The sequence below is a fragment of the Tachysurus vachellii genome, chromosome 17, assembly GCF_030014155.1.
Source record: "Tachysurus vachellii isolate PV-2020 chromosome 17, HZAU_Pvac_v1, whole genome shotgun sequence".
Lineage (NCBI taxonomy): Eukaryota > Metazoa > Chordata > Actinopteri > Siluriformes > Bagridae > Tachysurus > Tachysurus vachellii.
In genome coordinates, this window is record NC_083476.1 from 22,265,794 (window position 1) to 22,284,058 (window position 18,265).

The window sequence follows — 18,265 nt, forward strand, 5'->3', positions numbered from 1 at the left end:
TCCTGGATTTCTGCTCTTTACGTTCTGAATCTTCATGAACAGCTTCATGCTGATCTGGAAATCAAGCTGGAGCTGAACGTGTATGAGACTGAAACACGAAACTCGGACGTCTATTCAAACAATAACGTCTCGAGTCTAGTCGAGATCATCCACTATTTATCTTTAGAACGATACAACAAACCAAATGTAAGATTATTAAGACATTGTAATTATTTTCCCTGCTTCATATCTATAAGTACTGCATTATTAGAACTGTCAGTCATCACATCGTTCGTATATGTTACACACACTACTGCTGCTGTATATTGTACAAAAGCATAATATTGCAGAATATTTTTATTTGCACTACCATGCAAATGATCTAGACCTTAAATACATCATGTGTTTAATCTGAGTCTTTAATATAATCATGTGTCGTTTAGCTGATGTGTAAATCTGTTAAAAACATTCTGTAAAATCAGAGATATCTCATCTCTAAACACTCAGAACCCAAATCTAAACAAATCGTGTACATATGCAGGAGTAAACCAATAACCTTAAACCCCCAGGTGGCCAGAATTGCCCCAGTCAGCTCACTGCTCCTCATAAGATTAATCACCTCTCAGGAGACTTGGCCTAAGTCTAATACCAGCAAAACTGCTTTGGCAGACGGTTCTACACTAATGAAGACCAGACAGTTGAAATGAAGAGCCTTATGAGGAGTTACACAGGAATCATATCTGCTTCAGGGAGATTTATTTATTTTCATGTTAAAGACGTTCACACCTGCTTTCACTTCACAAGTACGACTGATACAGTGATCTGTTTGTCTCCAGCTGTACTGAGGATTTAATGAATAAACACACAGCAGTTTGAGCAAATAATTAACGACTGGACCGTGTTAAGGTGTTATCATCAGGAGTGTGTGTGTGTAAGGAGGATCATGTGTGTGCAAGTAGCATGTGTGTGTCAGCAGTGTATGTGTAATGAGTGTGTGGGGAGGTGTGTGTTTGTGAAGGAATGTGTATGTGTATGTGTGTGAGGAGAAGTATGTGTGTTTGTGGAGTGTGCATGTGAGAAGAAAACGTGTGTGTGTGTGAGGAGTGTGTGCGTGAGAGTGCGCGTGTGTGTTTATGAGGAGGAGCGTGTGTGTGATCAGGTGTATGTGTGTGGAGGTGTGTGTCTGCGTGAAAAGGAGTGTGTGTGTGTGTGTGGAGTGGTGTGAGTGTCTCTAAGAAGGAGTGTGTGTGTGAGGAGGTGTGTGTGTGTGTGTGTATGAGGAGGAGCGTGTGCGTTTATGAGGAGGAGCGTATGTGTGATCAGGTGTATGTGTGTGGAGGTGTGTGTCTGCGTGAAAAGGAGCATGTGTGTGTGTGAGGAGTGGTGTGTGTGTCTCTAAGGAGGAGTGTGTGTGAAGAGGTGTGTGTGTGTAGAGGAGTCCTCACACACCCAACACACTGTTACAGACCCTCACACACTCTGGAACAGTGGTAGCTCAGAGGATAAGATGTTGGACGACCCAATGGAAGGTCATGAACCACCAAAACACAACTTCCTATCCATCAGCTGCTCAGCTGTGCAAAAAATACGATGACTGTCAGTTGCTTTGGATAAAGGACAAATACATAAATGTAACTGGAAACTTCGACACACCCTGACATGCCCCAACATGCCCCAACAAGCCCCAACCTGCCCCATCATGCCCCAACCTGCCCCATCACACCCCATCGTGCCCCATCACACCCCATGCTACTTCAGTGATGAGATCTGTCTTGAAGCATTTAAGGTGGTTGTAACTTTGAATAAAGAAGTGAGCAGACGGTAAGTTGTGATTTTTTTGAAACAGGTCTTGATGGAGGCCCGAAGATGGAGAGAATAAATCAGAGGAATTGTCAGTGATTACAGTGAAGTGCAGCTGAAAGAGAGATAAATTGGACTCATTACCTGTACTTGTTCAGCATGTTCTTTCTTCCTGACCCCCATGCCACAGATTCATACATTTGTCCTCAGAGACGTCTGATCAGATTCTGCTCTGTGATTTTCAGGCGATTTACTTGAGCTTCTTTTAATGAGCTCATAACTGCAGCAGGGTTTAATTTAGGCAAAGATGCACTTTTGGGAAATTTGCCAGAAAATGTTGGAGATAATTATTTAGTTCACAGGAGTGTTTTTTGTTTTGATACAAATAATTCTTGACAGTAATAAGCCCTATCTAATGTATGAAAAGTTTGTAGGTCTAATCATAAAAAATGTACTTTATAAAAATTGGTAAGGTGATTAATATCGTGTTAAACACCTACAAGAACTGATTTTTAAATCATTTATATACTGTGGTTTATTTACAGAATACAGCAGATTAACAGAGCTGGAAGTCTGTTTGAATAAACTTTTAATCTTATTCATTTGAGGAGAGAGAGAGAGAGAGAGAGAGAGAGACTGGTGATGGAGAGGATGTTTATAGCTTCTATAATGTAAACTTGTCTCTTGGGTGTACAGTGAGGACGTGATGGTCCAGCGGTCAAGGTGCTGGGTTCCTAATGGGTTCAAGCCCACAAGCTGCTGATACATCTACGTTGGGTCCTTGAGCAAGGCCCTTAACCTCACCTGCTCCAGGGGTGCCGCACGATGGCTGACCCTGCGCTCTGACCCAAGGCTTGTAATATGTGGGATGTACGAAAACCCGGGGAAGTCGTGGCCTAATGGTTAGAGAGTTTGACTCCTAAGGTTGTGGGTTCGAGTCTCGGGCCGGCCACGACTGAGGTGCCCTTGAGCAAGGCACCGAACCCCCCAACTGCTCCCAGGGTGCCGCAGCATAAATGGCTGCCCACTGCTCCGGGTGTGTGTTCACGGTGTGTGTGTGTTCACTGCTGTGTGTGTGTTCACGGTGTGTGTGTGTGTTCACTGCTGTGTGTGTGTTCACGGTGTGTGTGTGTGTGTGTTCACTGCTGTGTGTGTGTTCACGGTGTGTGTGTGTGTTCATTGCTGTGTGTGTGTTCACGGTGTGTGTGTGTGCACTTTGGATGGGTTAAATGCAGAGAACGAATTCTGAGTATGGATCACAGTACTTAGCTGTATGTCACGTCACTTTATGTCACGTCAGTAACTTCATAATGTAACTAAAAAGTATGAATTTAAAATCGTAATGGTTGTCAAATGGCTGTGGGATAAGAGGAATAAAACACTTTTTTTGGATTGTGTTGTTGTGTGTAATAAACGCCATGTCAAACTGTATGATATCACCTGGGTGTCATATTCCAGCTCAGCCTGCTGTGTCTTATTCTTTAGCTCTGCAAACAATGTAAATCAAGTGTCCAGCTTTATGTAAACACGTCAATACCCTCAGCCACTAGGTGTCAGTAGAGTGCACTTTCAACACTGTTACACCGCTTTATAATAAATTAAAGAGAAAAATCACTTATCCTGGTTTTAAATGCCGGAGTCTGTCCAGTTAGAGTGCACTTATTGCATGAGAAGACGTGTCTTACACCTCTAACTATTTCATGCCAAACTCTATCTCAATCTTTGATGTAACACAAGCAGACAAATGAATGTGTAACCTCCAGTGAAAAGCTTCCCATTTAATTTTTAATTGTCTTCTCTCTCCAGTACAGTAATCATGAGCTGATGTGGCTATTCTCTCTCTCTCTCTCTCTCTCTCTCTCTCTCTCTCTCTCTCTCTCTCTCTCTCTCTCTCTCTCTCTCTCTCTCTCTCTCTCTCTCTCTCTCTCTCTCTCTCTCTCTCTCTCTCTCTCTCTCTCTCTCTCTCTCTGGCTTGCTGGTATGAACTGGAGCTCTGCCCAGTGGTCTGTTAATTGCCATTTCCTCCATCTCAGGCTTCCTGATGTGTGTTAAAGATAAGTGCCTCCTGTGCTGCACCGTGGCTCTCTGAGTGGACCATCTGCCTATCAGACTGCAGCACCATCGATGGCTTTTGGCTGTTGGGGTAATGAAAGGATTTTGTATGTTTTGTTGAGCTTAGAGCAAATAATAATGATGAGTATTGAGCGAATGGAATAAAAGTGTTTGTTGCCTCTAACTCCTTTGGAAAGACAAAGAGACGTGCAGGAGCTCCTAATGGTCAGGGATTCCGATTATAATGAATTATTCAATTAGACAATGAAGGGATTTGTGCATTAATGGTTTGGCAGACAGCAGGTGGATACAGACAGAGAGGTGATCGTCAAGAGTGTTGGAGTTTGAACAATGAACACTTCTCCCTTTACTATACTGTGTCTTCTCTCACTTCATCACTCAGAGGATTAAGATCTCTGAACAGACTGAATCCATCAGGACCTGATAGAGAACCTCTTGAACCTCTGAATGGTTCTCTGTCTGCAGCCTCCAGAGAAGAAACCAAACTTCACAATACAAAGCACAGCACTCAAAAGTAACACACACATACACTGTATACACAACACACATACACTATACACAAACACATACACTATACACAATATACATACACTATACACAATACACATACACTGTATACACAAACACATACACTATACACAATACACATACACTGTATACACAAACACATACACTGTATACACAAACACATACACTGTATACACAAACACATACACTATACACAATACACATACACTGTATACACAAACACATACACTGTATACACAATACACATACACTGTATACACAATACACATACACTGTATACACAATACACATACACTATACACAATACACATACACTGTATACACACACACATACACTGTATACACACACATACACTGTATACACACACACATACACTGTATACACACACATACACTGTATACACAATACACATACACTGTATACACACACACATACACTGTATACACAAACACATACACTGTATACACAAACACATACACTGTATACACAATACACATACACTGTATACACAAACACATACACTGTATACACAATACACATACACTGTATACACAAACACATACACTGTATACACAATAAACATACACTGTATACACACACATACACTGTATACACAAACACATACACTGTATACACAATACACATACACTGTATACACAAACACATACACTGTATACACAATACACCTACACTGTATACACAAACACATACACTGTATACACACACATACACTGTATAGACACACACATACACACTGTACAGACATGCACACACCATATAAACTATATACACACATACTGTACACACACATACACAGTAAGCACACAGCTTTCCGTTTTTTTTGGTGTGATTATTTTATATATTTCTTCTTTATTACAGTTATATTAACAGGTCTGCATTACCTGGGGCTTTATCTTAGCGATAATGGAGATTGTGATGGTGGAGGTTCCAGGTTTTGATCCCCAGCCTTGCTTTGACAAATGAAAGATTCCTCACTCTTACGTGTCACTCTTACGTGTGTGAGCTCTGGTCACTGACTACTGGGAAAAACAAGATAAAAGTGAAGAATTGCTGTTTCAATTAGTCTTTCACCTGTTATCAGAAAATCAATTATCACGTTAGTGAAGATTAATAAGAATACCTGTACGAGTGCTCATTACCCATGGAGTTATCTAATCAGCCAATCAAGTGGCAGCAGCAGCACAATGCATAAAGTTTAGCAGTAACAAGTCAAGAGCTTCAGTTCTTGCTGATGACAAACACCTCGTTCCTGAGAGATTAGAGGAGAATAAATAGAAGCCTAGAAGCCTTTATTTTGTGACATATACATTACAGCACAGTGAAATTTGTTCTTCACATAGCAGAAGAAAAAAAATATTTGATTTACCATAAAATAAAGTGTATATGGAGTAAAGTGTGTATTTCCTCTTCAAGATCAATAACATGAATAATATTTTATTCTGTTTGGTAAATAATGAAAAATGTCTATTAAAAAGTCCATAGCACATTAAATGTTCAGAGCGCAGAGCTCAGTGACAACATCAGCAGGTTCTTTATCGGTATTCCTTCAGATGAGTTCGTTAACATCAGATTCCCTGTTCATGTTCTGCACATGATCCATGATCCATGATTTTTGTGTAGTTGTTATGTAATAATTATGTAATCATTATTTATATGATATGAAATTGCCATAGAAACTGTAAGTGTGAGTAATCCACATCTGCCATGTGATGAACGTTATTAGTTCTGCATTTAGCATCTGAAGTTATTCATCCATGAGCTTGACTCCATCTCCATCAGCCAAATCAGATCAGAAGAGCAACCATACAGCCATCACTCAGACAGATCGGACTCTCACCAGCAGTCCCTGACATCTGAGGACTGCTTTCTATTTCTACAGTCTGAGCAGAGGAGGGGAGATGAGATAAGAGTGTTTGTGAGATGCTCTTGGTCCTGTAGGACTCTAGAAGATCAGGCAGGTGGGAGCACATAGAAATAAATATATAGTAAGATAAAATGTTTTGGTTGCTTTTGAAATATTTACTGGAAGATATTTGCCATTTTTTCAGCAGTAAAAGACCTCGGTGTGATTATTGATACCGGTCTCTCATTTGAAGCTCACATAAATAATAGCACAATGTTAGCCTTCTTTCATCTCAGAAATATTGCTAAGATAAGAAATATGATGTCATTACATGATGCAGAAACACTAGTTCATGCATTTGTTACCTCTAGGTTGGATTATTGTAATGCTTTACTGTCTGGATGTTCCAGTAGGAGCATAAACAAGCTCCAGTTAGTCCAGAACACAGCAGCTAGAGTCCTAACTAGAACCAGAAGATATGAACACATCACCTCTATCTTATCATCATTGTATTGGCTTCCAGTCAAGTTTTACATTGATTATAAAATACTATTATTAACCTATAAAGCACTTTAGAGTCTCGTCTCCCGGTGGTCACCCTGCCAGAGATTGATCTTCATGGACACCCAGTGTCTCATGGGATTGTTGTGTATGAAGCCACCCGGAGACGTCATGTCTTCTTCTGAACCAATGTTGTGTCAGTCAGCTGTATGTTCTGGTGTTTATCAGCAATCAGGTCTGTGCTGAACTCAGAGTTTATGATGACCCATTAGTTCCTCAGGAGCTCTCGGCTGCACTATTATAAACTGTTGTAGAAAGGACATTATTTACATTTACACTATTTACTGTAGAGTGTCACCCAAATGAGGATGAGGTTCACTTCTGAGTCTGGTTCCTCTCAAGGTTTCTTCCTCTTATCATCTCAGGGAGGTTTTCCTCACCGCCGTCACCTCCAGCTTGTTCATTAGGGATAGTGATAGATATCTAGTGTTTTATACTAAAGTTAATCTTTTTTAAATTAATTTTAAACTTTCATTGTATATATTCACTTATTTATTTTTCTCATTATTATTATATATTTATTTCCTTTTCTCTCTCTTCTGTTTCAATACTTCTGTAAAGCTGCTTAGAGACGACGGGGAATTGTTAAAAGTGCTATAGAAATAAGTTCAATTGAACTGAAAAATTGTCAAACAAATGGGGAACTCATCATAATCATATTTATTGTCTTCTAAATTGTGTGGTTTTGGGTGGTCATCATTGTGATGATCTTGTGAAATAAATTTACGTGAATTTAATAAAAATCTAAAATAGTTGAAAGGCCCAAAGGTTTAATGGTGTAATATCTAAAGTTCTGTGGCCTTTTTCAGCCTAATCCCTTTAAAGTGGGCAGGAGGAGCAGCGAGTCTGAGAACTTCTTTCAGATAATGTCTGCAGAATGATGATGATTCTGCACCATGATACATGTTGACTTTATTAAACTAGTCTTTAGTCTGGTGTTTCAAATCAAAGCTGAGGAACTTTCATGACGTTGCACACCAGAGATTATTAGCCACCATTTTGAATCAAAAATACTGACAATGGCAAATCATGGGATTATACATCATTATAATCACTGAGAGTGGGATTATAAATCATTATAAACCCCAGAGAGAGTGTTTATTAATCAAATATAAACACTGAGAGTGATCTTATAAATCATTATAAACACTGAGAGTGGGATTATAAATCATTATAAACACCAGACAGTGGGATTATAAATCATTATAAACACCGAGAGTGGGATTATAAATCATTATAAACACAGATAATGGGATTATAAATCATTATAAACACTGAGAGTGGGATTATAAACCATTATAAACACCAGACAGTGGGATTATAAATCATTATAAACACTGAGAGTGGGATTATAAATCATTATAAACACTGAGAGTGGGATTATAAATCATTATAAACACTGAGAGTGGGATTATAAATCATTATAAACACTGAGAGTGGGATTACAAATCATTATAAACACTGAGAGTGGGATTATAAATCATTATAAACACTGAGAGTGGAATAACAAATCATTATAAACACAGAGTCGGATTATAAATCATTATAAACACTGAGAGTGGGATTATAAACCATTATAAACACAGAGTCGGATTATAAATCATTATAAACACTGAGAGTGGGATTATAAACCATTATAAACACTGAGAGTGGGATTATAAACCATTATAAACACTGAGAGTGGGATTATAAATTATTCTTCTTCTAGAACTGTGGAGATTTATTCTAGTTCTAACATGAAGATGTTAAAGTTTTGAAGAACTCATCACTGAGTCATCTCCATGGTCTCTAAGAGGTTCTATCCACAGCAACCCCATGTATCTCCAGGATCCATGTGGAACATCAGCAGCAGCAGCAGTGAGACCCTTCAATCAGAAGTAGAGCATCATGATGGATCAGGCAGGTCTGAAGAGCAGAAGGGGTCAGGAGTACTGGGAGCTCAGGAAACAGCAGGAGCAGGAGTGGGAGAGAGAACGAGAGAGAGAATTCATCTTCTAGAGAAGTGACATTTTCAGGAACAAGCAATCAGGCTGTATAGATTTTAGCATACTGTATGAACACTTTCCAACTGGACCAGAGCAAACTCCAGCTGAATGAATCCTGCTCACTGAATCAACTGTCCAGACATTTGGCAGTAAAATAATGACATAAGACTCAGGATTTGCCACTTAAAGGTCTTTAGGTTCTTAAAGTTCTCTCCTGCTCTCACAGCGCTGAATAAACTGCTGCCCTGGTTAAAGAGTGCTGAATGAATCTGTCTAGCTCTGAGGTCCTTTTCCCTCACCACTGAATTAATCTTGTGACATGAAACCTAACACTGGAAACTAAAAAAGCAATTATTTGTTCCCCTGCTGTGGAGTCAGGATGCCAGTTGACTTACGTGGAGATTTATTTGGCTTTATTCAGCTGCTGGAGCGACAGAACCGCTTCATTTCTCTTCACATGTGTTAAGTGGTGTTTGAAACCTTCAGGCAAACAAGACTGCAGATTTAACACGACAATAAACTCACAAGGTGCCGAAATAATAAAGAGCAAACGGTGTGTTGTATGTTTGGGCTCTCGGCTCTATGAAGATTGTGGATTTTTTGAAATGCTAATGTGGGAAAATGCCTTTAAGGCTCCACTTAATATATTTCTAAACGTTTTCATAGATATTGAGTGACAGATGGTGGGTTATGTGTAAAATACTTTTGCCAGCGTCAGTTATTTTAAAATGAACCTGCTGTATGTTTGTACCTTTTATTACCATGAAACATCGCTGCTTGTCGAGTTCTCTGACACATGCTTGACGATTAAAGATAACGTTTAATAAGATGTTTGAATTTTTAATTGGTACCAAATAAAAATGTTTCAGCATTCGACTTGGTTTCCGTTTACGTTTGAGAATATACTGTGTGTGTGTGTGTGTGTGTGTGTGTGTGTGTGTATATGTGTGTGTGTGTGTTTCTTTCTTTTTCCATCACAGCTTCAACGACACATTAACACCCTACCGATGTAGTTACATCCCTAGCTAGATCACCATGAGCAGTAGATTAACTTGCTCACTTGTTAAAATTGTGCAGATTTAGCAGTTTTCATTCCACTAGGTGTTTCCAGTCTCTGCACAACGCTGAGAACAACCGATAACATTAACTTCCATTAAGCTAATGGACACTAATTAGCGTTTGCTGAAGTTCTCTTGTTTGACCACTAGGAGAAACGCTAGTTACACCATAATCTAGAACCCCTAACAAATCAGTAAGCCATTGCATCTGAATTCTGAATTCTGAGCTCTAGCTTAATTATTTTTATTATTATTGCCTAACTATAAAAATAACACCATTTATAATTCCAAATATTACTGCTGCTGGAATTCTGGACCTGATGTGAGCTGCATCACGTGATGTCTACAGCCTGAGGCTTGGAGATGTGGCAGAGCTGAGAGTTGTTGATATTAGCGTGGTCTTCACACACTAAGTGTTTAGTGCGTCTGTGGCCAGAAAACACGTGATGACGACTTAGAGAAATTTCTTTTGAGAAAAGCTTTTTTTATTTTATTCACTTCTTAAAACTGTCATGACAGCCAGACGTCGGCCGTTTCTGAGGATTCATGTAACAGACACATAAGATGCTTTTCCCAACTGCATGGTTTGGAAGAGGAGCATCTCCAATCTTCCCACTCCGATGCCTTTCTAAGGAAAAAACATCCTGCATGTTGTTGTTCTTATCGCTTTAATAATGAGAGCAGCATGCTGACTCCTGTCTGAGGAAGAGATAGCGCTCTGCTAAGAGCAATAACTCCTCAGTTACAGAGTCCAGATCCTGGTCCAATCTTGCCTGAGAGATCCGATCTTGAAACGCATCAAAACCACCTCTCTTTAACTTTCCTTTGAGAATCCTTTCTTTTGAAAGATCAATGCTCTTTCCACAAGGTCATACAAGGTCACGGGTGAAACCTCATCTGGAGGCTGTTTTGTAGGATCGCTCCTTGAGGACTTTGTGATATTTAAACATTAATCCATTAGACAGACAGAACATCATAATCACACCATGAATATCACCGTATAAGATAGAGATCTTTTCCTCCATTACATTTTTAATCCAGCAGAACAATAGCACAGCCCCTGGGAATAAACACCACCTTCTCATAGCCATGTCCCTACTGCCAAAGTGTTTATTCAGTACTTCAATTAATACATGAATACATAAATAATCTTTTAGAGCATACGGTTGTCTTCTTTATTATATAACAACATACAACTGTGACAAAACAGCAGTAGATGCAATCCACACATTGTGCTTATTTTTCTTCTGATATTTATTATTTTTAATATCATCACAAATCAGTGGATAAAGAATTCTTACTGGACCTGTGCACAGCCTTTTGAACCTGTGCACGACCTTCTGAACCTGTGCACGAACTTCTGAAACTGTGCACGACCTTCTGAACCTGTGCACGACCTTCTGAACCTGTGCACGACCTTCTGAACCTGTGCACGACCTTCTGAACCTGCGCATGACCTTCTGAACCTGTGCACGACCTTCTGAACCTGTGCACGACCTTCTGAACCTGTGCACGACCTTCTGAACCTGTGCACGACCTTCTGAACCTGTGCACGACCTTCTGAACCTGCGCACGACCTTCTGAACCTGTGCACGACCTTCTGAACCTGTGCACGACCTTCTGAACCTGCGCATGACCTTCTGAACCTGTGCACGACCTTCTGAACCTGTGCACGACCTTCTGAACCTGTGCACGACCTTCTGAACCTGTGCACGACCTTCTGAACCTGCGCACGACCTTCTGAACCTGTGCACGACCTTCTGAACCTGTGCACGACCTTCTGAACCTGCGCACGACCTTCTGAACCTGTGCACGACCTTCTGAACCTGTGCACGACCTTCTGAACCTGTGCACAACCTAGTGAACCTGTGCACGACCTGGTCACTGCTCTAACACTCATCGTTCTACATCATGATGTTTTTGTGCATTTTTGTTTCGACTCATTATTAAAGGCTGTTGTGATTTTAGAAGGAAATGTCAGTGTGGATTACGGTATCATAGGAAGATCGTCATCTTTAAGTCAGAACAGAACCGTGCTGGATTTAAAGCTTGTGCTTAAGGTCAGATATAATCTGATTAATGAAGAACAGAAATCAGCTGAAGGATGAACGATGCTCCGTTTCAGACGTTCATCATATGTGTGATTTATATTTAAAAAACATTTCTGAACCTGAGAAAAAATAAAAGTGTCGGGATTTTTGTGCTGTGTGATCGAGATGAAGATGAAGAGGATTTATCTGGGATTTGTTCAGTTCTTTCTCTCTTTCTCTCTTGTTCATATGTTGAAATATATTCTTTTCTGACATAAACCGGATCATTGTGTGATAACAAGCGAGCTTTAACGGCTGATCTGAAGTTAATTGTTTTCTTTATTCACATGAAGTGCAGCACTCCAGCTTTAAGATCCGGGACCTGTAGGGATTAGTTTGTGCTTTTTGTACATGCTTTCACTTTAACAGGATTTACACTGTGAATTTAATATGCGTGTACTTTTATCTGCATTATGGTTGTTAAATCCTGCCCCTGTGTTTACACTCTGTCTTTATCTGCAGTTTCTGTCCATTGGAATCAAAGCTCATGTGAAATATACAAATTTCCAATGACAGGAAGTCAATCATCTGTCACTCAACCGAATTATATTCACTAAAATAATACGAATAACATGTCCAGTGTTTCCACATGGTTTGGACTGGTTTTATAAATAAAGTCTCTTTTTTGTCTCATTTTCCCGGACTGTGTAAACACCTGACCAGTCCGCTGACATTTGTTCTCTTGCTGGTTTCAAAGAATCCAATTTTGCCTTAGCAAAGTTCACAGACTTCTCCTGGAATAATTAATGACATCTCTGTCCTGCTGTTTAAACACACGGCAGATTTACACCTGACTCAGGACTCAAACACCAGACGTGTCAGATTAAAGTATAGATCTGATCTGAATGCAGTGCAGATCTTTTGTTGAGGAAGTGAAGACTGTACAGTTGTCACAGGGACGTTACTCAGTGTGTCTGGAGCAGAGAAGGAATGAGTTTATTTCCATTTGGAGAAACAGAAACAGCAGGAACGTCAGTGGCCTTCATCTGAATACACAAAACATTTTTTCTGATGTTCTGACAAATAAACAGAATTTGCTGGAAACAATGCAGATCTTTAACCAATTAACGGTCTAACGGACTAGTGGGCTGTTATTTTTTTCCTCTCCGAGATCTTGGTACAACTATGAAGTAAATAAATTTGGGCTGTTAGGACTTTAGGACTGTTTAGTTTTAATAATTACAGAGAAAATGTTTGACTGTTTGAACTTGATAAGACTCTTGATTTTAAAAACAACTCCTTATTAACAGGGTCCAGTTTGTGTGCCGTCTGTTTTTCAGTGTTCACCTTCATCATTAACTCGGACGTGATTTAACTAAATACGCTAAAGTGTAAAACGTTATTTTGTACATTAGGACACTATCAAAGCAAACAGATTCATTTAACATCTGAGAAACTAAGTTATTTAATGAGCCTGAAAATCACCTCATGATCAGGAACAATGAAACTCCCAAAGTTACACAGGTTTAAAGGTAGAAATCAGTTATAAACCTTTTACTTATTCATTCATTCATTCATCTTCTATCCGAACTACCTCGGGTCACGGGGAGCCTGTGCCTATCTCAGGCGTCATCGGGCATCAAGGCAGGATACACCCTGGACGGAGTGCCAACCCATCACAGGGCACACACACACACACACACATTCACTCATACAATCACACACTACAGACAATTTTCCAGAGATGCCAATCAACCTACCATGCATGTCTTTGGACCGGGGGAGGAAACCGGAGTACCCGGAGGAAACCCCCGAGGCACGGGGAGAACATGCAAACTCCACACACACAAGGTGGAGGCGGGAATCGAACCCCCAACCCTGGAGGTGTGAGGCGAACGTGCTAACTACTAAGACACCGTGCCCCCCCTTTTACTTATTTATATACTTTATTATACTAACAATCAGTCTTTTAAAACGATCAAAACGCTTCATGTTCAGGTTTAGTTTCAGTTCAGATCTGAACTCGTTAAAGTCAGTTCTCTAATCAAACACAAACATTTCTGACGTGACGTTTTGCACGTCGCAAACCTGACGGATCTTTCCTTTATTAACACACCTGCTTTTAGCCCACAGTAAATCCACATTCACACCTGTTTATGGGGCATTTTAGTAAATCACAGTCACAGCCTTAACATCGAATCATTTCTCACTCACTTAGTCTAATAGAAATAAATGATGTGTGTAAAATGACCACAGATTTATATTTCACGACTTTTTGTGCTTATTTGTACAGTTGAGTGAAATGCAGAGACGTAAAGAGTGTAAAAGTAACACAAAAAATACCATTTCGGTGTTGTGTTTGTTTGAACACAGAGACTAACAGAAAGCAGGTTTGGATGATGGTGTGCGTTAAATTCCCATCGTATCAGCGGATCACGTCTCACTCGATGTTGTGCCTCTGCGGCCGTCTTCGCTGCTGTCGTGTTTAATTCTGACCCTGAAAACAGCAACCGAGCGCAAAAATTTGGCTTAGACTCAAATACATGAGCAAAAAAAAGACAAAACAAGGCAGTGTTACTGTATTTCAGCAAATTACGCTTGCTTACGCTGCACAAAGTAGAGCCCTATATGTGAGATTTACATTTTATTTAGTGTTACTGTATATAGACCTCAGTTTTAATCCATAACCTCATGGATGTTGGTTCAGAACATCATTCAGTCATGGTCAGGTATGTGCAGACTGACACATCTCTCATTCTCTTATTTACAGGTGATTATTGAGCTTCTATTTTACAATATTCACAGACTGCAGTCGTATTTAACAGTCCAGGATATACGGTTATTGTTCATGATAACTGAACTGTTTAGGAACCTCTAGCATAGTGGTTTCTTCTATTGGTGTTTCTCCGTCCTGCTCCTGAACATCTCCTGTCCTGAACATCTCTTGTCCTGAACATCTCCTGTCCTGATCATCTCCTGTCCTGGACTGTAACATCTTCTCTGCTCTGAGTTCATGTGATTAAACTCATTGTCTAGTTAACAAGTTAAAGTGAATGAGTTAAAGAAGGAAAAATCAACGAAACCTCCAGGAGCAGGACGGAGAAGCTCTGCTTTATCCTCACACTCGTTAATTTATTAAATAATAATTCATTAAGAATAATTAATTTAATAATTACTGTGTTATAACATCAGTCAGTGTTAATTCCAGTGTCAGAAATTCCTCAAACACACGACTCCACTAAAGACCTTTATGATCTGATTCGTGTCTGTTTGAGCACTGGATCACTGTAAATTAAGAAGTTTAAGCATCGATTAATGTTTAAATGATTAATAACATTAATGACGTTAAACTTTTTAAATATTTCTTCCATTATTTTGGGCCGACTCTGAGAATAGACTTGATAGTTTTCATATTAAATACGGTCCAGTTCTCGTCCTCCCCCTACTCTGGTTCTTTGGTACGGTCCATAATGTTGTAATCATTTGTAACATTAAAAATCAAAAGACCTAAAGATCAAAAGATCAAAACATCAAAAGACCTAAAGATCCTTCTATATCTTTAATACTGAAGTGCAAATAACTGCTAGATTATTTTAATGGACTTTAATAAATAAGGTTGTGTTTGACTTCTGCTATGAAGCTTGAGAAAAAGTGTTTAAATATGAATGTTGTGTGTGTGTATGTGGGTGTGTGTGTTTGTTTAAGTTTGTGTGTGTGTGTGTTTGAGTTTGTCTTTGTGTCTGTGTGTGTGTATGTGGGTGTGTGTGTTTGTGTATGTGTGTGTGTGTTTGTGTGTGTGTGTTTGTTTGAGTCTGTGTGTGTGGGTGTGTGTTTGTGTGTATGTGGGTGTGTGTGTTTGTTTGAGCTTGTGTGTGTCTGTGTGTGTGTGTGTGTTTGTGTGTGTGGGTGTGTGTGTATGTGTTTGTGTGTGTATGTGTGTGTGTTTGTGTGTGTGTGGGTGTGTTTGTTTGAGTTTGTGTGTGTGTGTTTGTGTGTATGTGTTTATGTGTGTGTATGTGTGCGTGTTTGTGTGTGTGTGTATGTGTGTGTTTGTGTGTGTGTGTATGTGTGTGTGTTTGTGTGTTTGTGTGTTTGTGTGCGTTTGTGTGTGTGTTTGTGTGTGTGTTTGTATGTGTGTTTGAGTGTGTATGTGTTTGTGTGTGTGTGTAAGTGTGTGTGTTTGTGTGTGTGTGTGTTTGTGTGTATGTGTTTGTGTGTGTGTGTGTTTGTGTGTGTATGTGTGTGTGTTTGTGTGTGTGTTTGTGTGTGTGTGTAAGTGTGTGTTTGTGTGTATGTGTGTGTGTTCGTGTGTGTGTTTGTGTGTGTTATGATGTTAGATTAATTCATGTTGATAATTGGACCTAATTTATAACACCATTAATTACTGTTCTTTATCAAACCATTAAATATTAGTGTCTGAAGTAAAAGCAGAATCTTCTGGACGTCTCTGAGCTGGAACTCATCACACCATCATCATTAAACACTTGTGAATATGTTGAGTTGTGCTGAGAGACTCAGGTCTACATCATAAAGTTCTGACTGTGAGTTTATTATTAACCCATTTGTCTAAATAAAGGAACGAATATCTTCTGATTCTCTTCCTCGTTATAAACTAAATGTCGTATTTATATCATCTGAAACCGCATGATTACGTCAATATTTCGTTCTGTTCTGTCATAGATTTCTTCAGTTTGTAATAAATAAATAAACAAATAAATACATTCGGTTATAATTTATATTTATAAATGTAACAGTCGTATTATAATGTAATATTTGTGTGTTGTTTATATTTGTGAGAATCGATATGTTCTTTTATGTCGTGAATAAATAATAAAATCTAATTTTTAATATTAATTAACCACACATCTGGTGCAGATACGAACCTCACCAGTGTTATTGTGTGTGTGTGTGTGTGTGTGTGTGTGTGTGTGTGTGTGTGTGTGTGTGTGTGTGTGTGTGTGTGAAAATAAGAAAATAAATGATAATAAAAAAGTCACACGTTCTGTTTCTAAAATCTCAGATTTGGATCAATGGAGCTCAGTCTGCGGTTTCACTACATTTAGAGGAAGGTGGTGTAGCGTTTCCACCCTGACGGTGTGCAACCCCTTTTACCCCATGACTAAATCGATGTGGAGGCGTTTTGAGGGTAACGGATCGGACAGTAACGGCGGGTCGGAAAAGCCGATAGAGAGAAACGCTCAGTTCTCAAAGTGCTGAAATAAAACCTCATGCTCGACAATACAGTGGCTATTTTTAGCAAGGACACGACAGAGACAGTATGAATTATTTATGATTCAGCTTGCACGCTTAACGCCCGACCTCCGGACCACCTGAACACGACCGCTAACATCGTATAAGGTCAAAAACAGACACCTTTGTGCTCAAATGTACAAAAAAAAAATCAAGAATTGTGCTTTTCTAACAAAATCCTTCTGTGCTACAGAAAAGTGAGCGTTGATCAAATCCCGAGTGGAATCGTCCGTCACACAGAAGACACGCAGGTGTGAGGCAGTAGTGAAGAATTTGTGCACCAGCACAGCTCACAGCTTTGAACTCATCTTTTGGTCCACGTTCTAGAAGTTTCTCCCGTCCCTCAAAGGCGGTACTTGCGGAGAAGGTCGGCCTGCCACATGTACTTGCGCTCTGGGAACTGCTCCGGGATCTTGATCTTGTGGAAGTCCTGGATGCACTTCTCCAGCTCCTCTTCCACGCTCATTTTCTCTTTGGCGGGTCGTTTCTTGCTGCTGCTGGTGTCCCGTGAGCTGGAGGTGAGAGTGCGAAGGAGATCGCTCTTACGCCGCTGCTCAGATTGCTGCTGCTGCAGGAGGTGACTTCCTGGTCTTTCTTTCTTGGACGGCCGGTCCAGCGTCTGGACGCGTGCTTGTCGGGTGACGGGTCCGCGGATGACCGTCCCCTGAGGGGAACTGGCTTCTGATTGGCTCTCGGAGCTGGAGGTGGAGAGCTCGTTGAAGGAAGTGCCGCTCTCACCCTCGCCCTCGCCTTTGTGGCCCTTGCAGCAGCAGTCACATGGTGGCGAAGCCCAGCGTGACGATCCACCTGAAACGGTACGACAAGAACGAATATCAGTTCTACAAATAAAGATTTAAAAATTTTGTTTATTCAATATCAGTCTCTGACTGAAATTATGTTATTTATGAAGGACATCAGTCATCCGAGATCACGGGTCATTTACACGGTATTTATTGTGCTGTAATTAAAAATCATTTCTGGTTCATTTCATAACAAATTTAAAAAGCAGTGACTGAAACCAATTTATAAACCAATCCATCGATCACAATCAATAATTATATATCATTTATCCCTGTTCACGTATCAGCTGTGGAAAAAACATCACAAACTGCTTACAAACTTTAACAAAGGTTCTC

General features: G+C 39.9%; 1 protein-coding gene across 1 annotated transcript in view; it reads right to left on the minus strand.

The window, feature by feature from the left end:
• Positions 1 to 15,923: 15,923 nt before the first annotated feature.
• Positions 15,924 to 18,265, minus strand: part of kctd16b (potassium channel tetramerization domain containing 16b) — a 35,699-nt gene continuing 33,357 nt past the window's right edge. The window contains exon 2 of the mRNA XM_060890344.1: positions 15,924 to 17,936. Within this exon, the coding sequence (XP_060746327.1) occupies positions 17,473 to 17,936 (464 nt within the window). The 3' untranslated portion in view covers positions 15,924 to 17,472. The remainder of the gene's footprint in view (positions 17,937 to 18,265) is intronic.